Source organism: Manacus candei, unplaced genomic scaffold (assembly GCF_025592945.1).
Source record: "Manacus candei isolate 608988 ecotype Guabito, Panama unplaced genomic scaffold, ASM2559294v1 h1tg000002l, whole genome shotgun sequence".
Lineage (NCBI taxonomy): Eukaryota > Metazoa > Chordata > Aves > Passeriformes > Pipridae > Manacus > Manacus candei.
Window position 1 is genome coordinate 8,216,273 of NW_026138050.1, and position 6,313 is coordinate 8,222,585.

General features: G+C 45.2%; 1 protein-coding gene across 1 annotated transcript; it reads left to right on the forward strand.

The window, feature by feature from the left end:
* Positions 1 to 73: 73 nt before the first annotated feature.
* Positions 74 to 6,198, forward strand: GDE1 (glycerophosphodiester phosphodiesterase 1; the record flags this gene model as incomplete). The annotated part of the gene is made up of 6 exons (XM_051776927.1): positions 74 to 487; positions 1,623 to 1,798; positions 3,036 to 3,141; positions 3,859 to 3,951; positions 4,562 to 4,773; positions 5,173 to 6,198. Coding segments are annotated over 6 exons (1,149 nt in total), but the record flags the coding sequence as incomplete, so codon positions are not given.
* Positions 6,199 to 6,313: the final 115 nt, after the last annotated feature.

The following is a 6,313-nucleotide window of genomic DNA, read 5'->3' on the forward strand; positions in this document are numbered from 1 at the left end:
CCCTGAGGGATGACCTGAGCTCCGCCCCCAGCGCGGGTGGGCGGCCGTTGGCGGGCGCTGCGGGCGCTGATTGGCTGCGGGCGCTGACGGCCGAGTGCTGATTGGCTGGTGCCGGGCACGGGGGCGTTGCCGTCGCCTGTGTTCTGAGGAGAGGCGGCGGCCGCGGGTCCGGCCCCGATCCCGACCCGATCCCGGCCCCGGCCCCGGCCCCGGCCCCGGCCCCGGCCCGGCCATGCTGTGCCACGGGGACGGCCTGCTGAGCTTCCTGACGGCGCTGCTGGTGGTGGTGCTGGCGCTGAGCCGCAGCCCGACGCTGGCGTGCCTGCTGCCGGCCGGGCTGTACGTGGCGCTGCACCTCCTGTCGCTGGAGCCGCCGGCGGCCCGGAGCGCCCAGCGCGTCCTGCAGCCCCGCGGCACCGCCGCCCGCGTCGCGCACCGCGGCGGCGCCCACGACGCGCCCGAGAACACGCTGGGGGCCATCAGACAGGTCAGCGCGCCCGGGGGGCGGGCGGGGCCGGGGGCGGGGGTGGAGGTGAGAGGCGGAGCTGCCAAACGGTCCGCGGGGCCTCGCGGAGCCCACATGGCCTGGTGGGGGAGCGGTGAAACTGCTGGGCAGCGATGAGATCTGGTGGGTTGTGTTCGATGATGCGACCTTCCTGCAGGGGCCAAGCCTCCCTCATCCTCAGTATTTCCCGCTGTTCTTCCAGCATCCGCAGGAAGCTGTGTGGCTGGTCGGTCCTTCATCCCCAAGGGGATTCAGATAACATTTGACTCTTGTGGGAGCTGTTATAGCCTTGGTGCTGATGGATATTTCAACAGTACAGCAGTTATGAAATACTGTCCTTTGCTGATGTAGCAACAGCACACAGAGAGAGGACAGCAACTCGGATAGGCTGTGCTTTTTAAACCTCGAAGATCTGTAATGAGAATCCAGAGTTCTGGGAAACTCTGATGCTGGGAGAACTTCACTGTGTGCAGCCCTGCCATGACTTACTGCTGCCCCACCTGCAAGGCATCAAGGCACAGCCAGGGTTCACAGTGTTCCTGAGAGGGTTACCTCTAGTGCCTACCTGGCATTTGTCCTTCTGGCGCGTTGTACCTTTTCCCAGGAGGGTGTTTGGCTTTCGGAACAATTGGTCTTGATTGCACTTCACTCGAGTGTTTTCCTGAGGAGTCCCTGGGAAAGAGCCAGGGCAGAAGCAGGATATATGAAATGTTCTAAGGCAGCCTGGCTGCTTCCTCCTCAGAGAGGAGTGTTTGCTGTTATCCTGTAGATTTTGTAAATTGTAGGCATTTACTTCCCTTCTTTTTTAGAAAATGACATAAGGACTCCAGGGTTATTACATCAGAAGGAGTGAGCAGGATTCTTTTCTGCATTTTTATCCTGAAACAGTCCCAATCCCAAAATTATCACTATGGTTTTATCTCTAAAATAGATTATATTTCTGTTGATCTATGAATGCTCTCACAATGGCTTGGATAAAACCTGCTTTGCTCTGCAGATGAAGCTTCCTGAAAATAACATTTTTTTTTCTCCAGAACATAAGCTAATTATAGCTGTGCCTATATCATATATATAAAGCTGTCTCTTGTGTATATGATTTTTAAAATTTTTTTTTAAGGCAGCTGAGAATGGAGCAGCGGGTGTTGAGGTGGATGTTGAATTTACTGCAGATGGTGTTGCCATTCTAATGCACGATGATACAGTGGAAAGGACAACTGATGGGTCTGGAAGACTGTGTGACTTGACTTATGATGAAATTAGGAAGCTTAATGCATCTGCCAAACACAGGCTACGGTAAATGATCTATTGCTATTCTGAAATTACAGTTTGAACAGTGAAAAATACCATTATTGAGAAACAGAATTATTGATTTAATCTATCACTGATGAAACTTTTTGTAAATTTAAAACTCAGTCCCATATGTTACTTTGATTACAGAAGCATATGAGACTATATCTTCTTACCCATTGTTACAGTAGGAACAGTGAAGAAGTGTCAACTGGCTTTCAAGGACAAAATTCCAAGGCATCTAATGTGAAACAGGTCAATCTCTACAAAAGCTTGTCCTAAATTGACTGCAGGACACTAAAGATGTGGGGAGCTTCATGATATGTCAAAATTGGCTCAAGGAATTACTTCAAAAATTAGTTTTATTTGCTTATATTTCTTAACTGATTGTGCCTTGGGGATTCTAAGCATCATGTTTATACTGTTGAAAAGGAGCTAGACAGATTTTAGGTGTCTCACTGTGACCCCCATGGCTGATTAGGTCCTTCCCAGGGGCATGCAGGGGAAAAGATTTTATACATTACTAAAAATTTGCTAACAGTGCAACTTCTGCAGTATCATAAGTGAATCCATTTCGGAGGAAGAACTTGTAGTGTGTGCTCCTGAGACACTGCATTTAGGAATTCCAGCCTCCTGTAAATGTGCCACCCGTGGGTCCGTTGTTCAAGAGTATCTTCCCCGTTACTGGAAAGGTGATCACTTGAGCCACACAGAGAGAACTTCCACACAGGCAGCAACTGCTCAGCAGCTGCTGTTCACTCTCACCGTGTCAGGAATCCTTTACTGATGGGTGAAGCTGATTGTGCTGCATCCTCAGCTTGTCTTGCCTGTTCTGCCAGGATCTCTGTTTCTGGCTCAGGGCTGGGGAGCACAGTCAGAGCAGGAGGAAGGCAGCAGTTGGGACTGAATGCTTGTTTGTGGGAGTTGGGGAAGAAGGTGAAGATGTGTTTGGATGCAGAACATGGGGCTGGTGAGCATCAGATTAGAACTTGAATTTGGAAGGATTTAACTGTGGGATTAATCAGTGAGATTCTGAAGGAAAAGGAGATGTGTACATATCCCTCCACATGTGCAGTCTATTACTGGGTGAGAGAAACACTGCTGCCACTACTTGATCCCCGCTCTAGTGCTACTGTAGCAAACTGTGTTTAGGAAACAGCTCTGTGGTTGGGGGTATGTGTGCCTGTGTGCCTATGTGCACGTGTATCTTGACTGCATTCCAGTGAGTTGTCCATTTCTACAGGAGCAAATTCCCAGGTGAAAAGGTACCAACCCTGAGAGAAGGTGTTGTGGAGTCCATGCGTCACAACCTTACAATCTACTTTGACGTCAAAGGCCATGCAGATCAGGTACTGCTCACTTAGCAAGACACCTTCCCTCACACCTTCTGTGGGTTTCTAACCTGCTGTTGTGTTGGTCTCAAACTGATATGTCTGGTACACACCCTTCTTGAATATGGCCGGGACTGGGCCTGCTGTTTGTGTCATCCAAAGTTGTTCTGGGAAGCTGCAACTTAAAATTAGCACAAGATGTGTGTGAGTGTTACATTCAACTCCCAGCACCACAGTGAAACAAAGCAAATTGAGTTTGCTGCCTGTGCTGGGGGGAGCCAGCACCTCATCCTCAGCCTTCAACAAGGGATCTGTAATTTGCATTACTGAAGGCAGATAGAGATGATCAGTCATTAACATTTTATGCAAATTAGAATAATTTTTTCTTTAGCATAGCAAAATATGGAAATACATTAATTTCCCTCTTGAACTAAACCCTGAGTAGTACATCAGAATTATATCCACATTGTCTTTAAGGGTATTTCAAACACTGAGAATGCTGCTTCTTGTTGTAAACAGAATCACAAAGAGGACTTCTGTTGCAAAAAAAACCAAAATGTCATTTCTGTGTTACTGCTATAAGCAAGATGCTATTTTTCTTCTTCCCCCTTTCTATTTCAATCTTGCTACACAAAACTGGAAAATGTTTTTAAAGGGCATTGTTCTAGAATGACTCTGCAGTGTAAATATGAGTGTATGTATAAATATAACATCTGTGTGTGTCTCTAATTGTAGGCAGTTGATGCCCTGAAACAACTCTACCTGGAATTTCCACAGTTGTATGACAGCAGCATAGTTTGTTCCTTCATGCCAGATGTTGTTTATAAGGTGATGTTTCCTAAAAGTTTATTTTGGATTTTTTTAGTCCTGCCTAGTAATTTCAGTGGGGTATAAAACTCCCAGTTCCAGGTTACTCTTGGGTCGTTAAAATTGCCAAGACTTTTAAAAGCAAATGAAGCATAATGCATAATCTTATTAGATCAGTCTACTCATTAAAGGCACATGTGAATCCACTGTAAGTCCCTCCATTCTGGAAGCAATACAGGAAAAAGTGTGTTGCCATTTCAGTTGGTGTATGGCCAGGTATCTGTGTGCAAGGTACCTGCTAAATAAACCTCTTATTTTGATGTAAACATAAACTGTTTCCTAATTGTCATTTCCACTGCTACTTACTATGTATTTTATTCCAGTATATACATTGCATGACTGCTGTGTAATTTTTTTTAACATAAGAGCAGGTGCTTACTCAGTATGTTTAAAAAAAAAAATAAAATCTCATAAACAGCTTTCCAAAATAGTTACAAAAGGACCTGGAGGGGAAGGGGAGAAGGATTCTGGTAGAGCTGCAAACGCAAACTAGCACTTTGTATCTCAAAAACTGTATTTAATGCAGCTGGGCTTGTGGATGAATTCCAGTCTTTTCTCCTTGGTCTTGCAGATGAGACGAGCTGACAGAAAGGTTGTGACAGCACTTACACACCGGCCCTGGCACCTGAGTCACTTGGGAGATGGGACACGCCGCTTCCGTTCCTTCTGGAAACACTACTTGTATGTGGGGATGGATATCATTGTGGATTGGAGCCTACACAGTTTCTTGTGGCGACTGTGTGGGAATTCAGCTTTCCTCGTACAGAAAAATTTTGTTTCTCAGTAAGTGTTAAAGCTTGCTCATATACCAGGGGATATTGCCATTCTATTGTAGGGTGGAGTTAACGCAGTATGTGCTTATCAAAATGTTCTATTTAGTGTTGGGTAAGGTTGTTTTGATAGTTTCTTTACTCCATGCTATTTTATTATTTTAAGCCTCTGTCTTTTTAATCTGAATTTTTATCTTATGTTAGATTCTAAGTTTACTTTCAAAGAGGAGAACTGTTGCTTTTGCCTGTTTACAATAACAAAGCACAAAAAGATGATGTTGCAAAAGAGGACACACTGTTGTTCTTGGTGCCATACTGACGCAAGACTAAAACCCAGATGTGGCTTCAGCACTGTCTGCCTTCTCTCTGTGGTAGTGTCAACCTCCTCTTAGAATGTCTTCATCCCTTGCAGGGACTATGTAAGTCACTGGTCTTCAAAAGGAATTCACGTGGTTCCCTGGACAGTGAACACGTTTGCAGAGAAAAGCTACTTAGAAAACGTCCTTGAGTGCAGCTACATCACCGACAGCCTGGTGGAGGACTGTGACCCTCACTACTGACCCACCTTGCACTCCCTCCCCAGCCTGTCCATTCACCATCCACAGGGCATCCAGCAGTGCCAATGGACCACTATAACAATGGTTCTGGGAAAAGGCAGAGCAGCAGGTTTTTTCTGCCTGTGGTCAAGCCTCAAATGTAGAAAACCCTTCTGGGGCACTGGACAGAGCTGTGGTGCAGCCACACACAGTCTGAGGGAATTGCTGTAATGTGAAAGAATCGGATTTGACAAGCAAACTGGGCCAAACCTTGTCTGTGCAGGTGGCTTTATAATTCTCTGACTATTCCTTTGCTGTGTTTAAATTCTGGTTATAAATTCCTATTAGCAATTTTTGTTGTCAAAATTTAAAGTCATACCTTGATTTTAGTAATTTTAACAGCATGATCTAAAACTGTATAATAATTTGAGGTGGATTTATGATATCTTTAAGACATCTGCATTGCTGTTCTTAAAACAGAACCTGAAAGTAATGGTGCCAAAATAGAGGGTGAGTATATTTCCCTCCCCTGCATGGAAAGATGGCTGTGCTGCATCCTGACAAGGAAGAAAAAGCCACCTTTCCATGTGGAATGTGAAGGCTGTAAGAATTAACAAATAAAACTTGTTTAGCTTCTTATCTTCCAGACTTTTTAAAAGAGCTAAGGAAGGATAGGAAACTCTTTCTTCTAATGACACAGCACATGAATGTATTTATTTTTAAAAGAAAGGTATATATGGAGTGCTGGTAAGAGGTAGAACAAATGGAGCCGACATGTCTTTTTAGTTTGCTCATTGTTTGCATGATTGAAGGGCACTCAAAGGGTTATGAAAACTGTAATCCAGATTTAACTTGAACTCCAAAGAGTCTGCCATTACAATAAACAAGTATCTGAAAGCTCATGGGAAGGGTATTCTTTTTGAGCCATGCAGCACTGCCTTGGTGTAAAATGTCAAAATTAGTGCAGATTCATGCTATGTTCTGCCAGGGATGATGGATTTTCTGGTTGTATCTTGA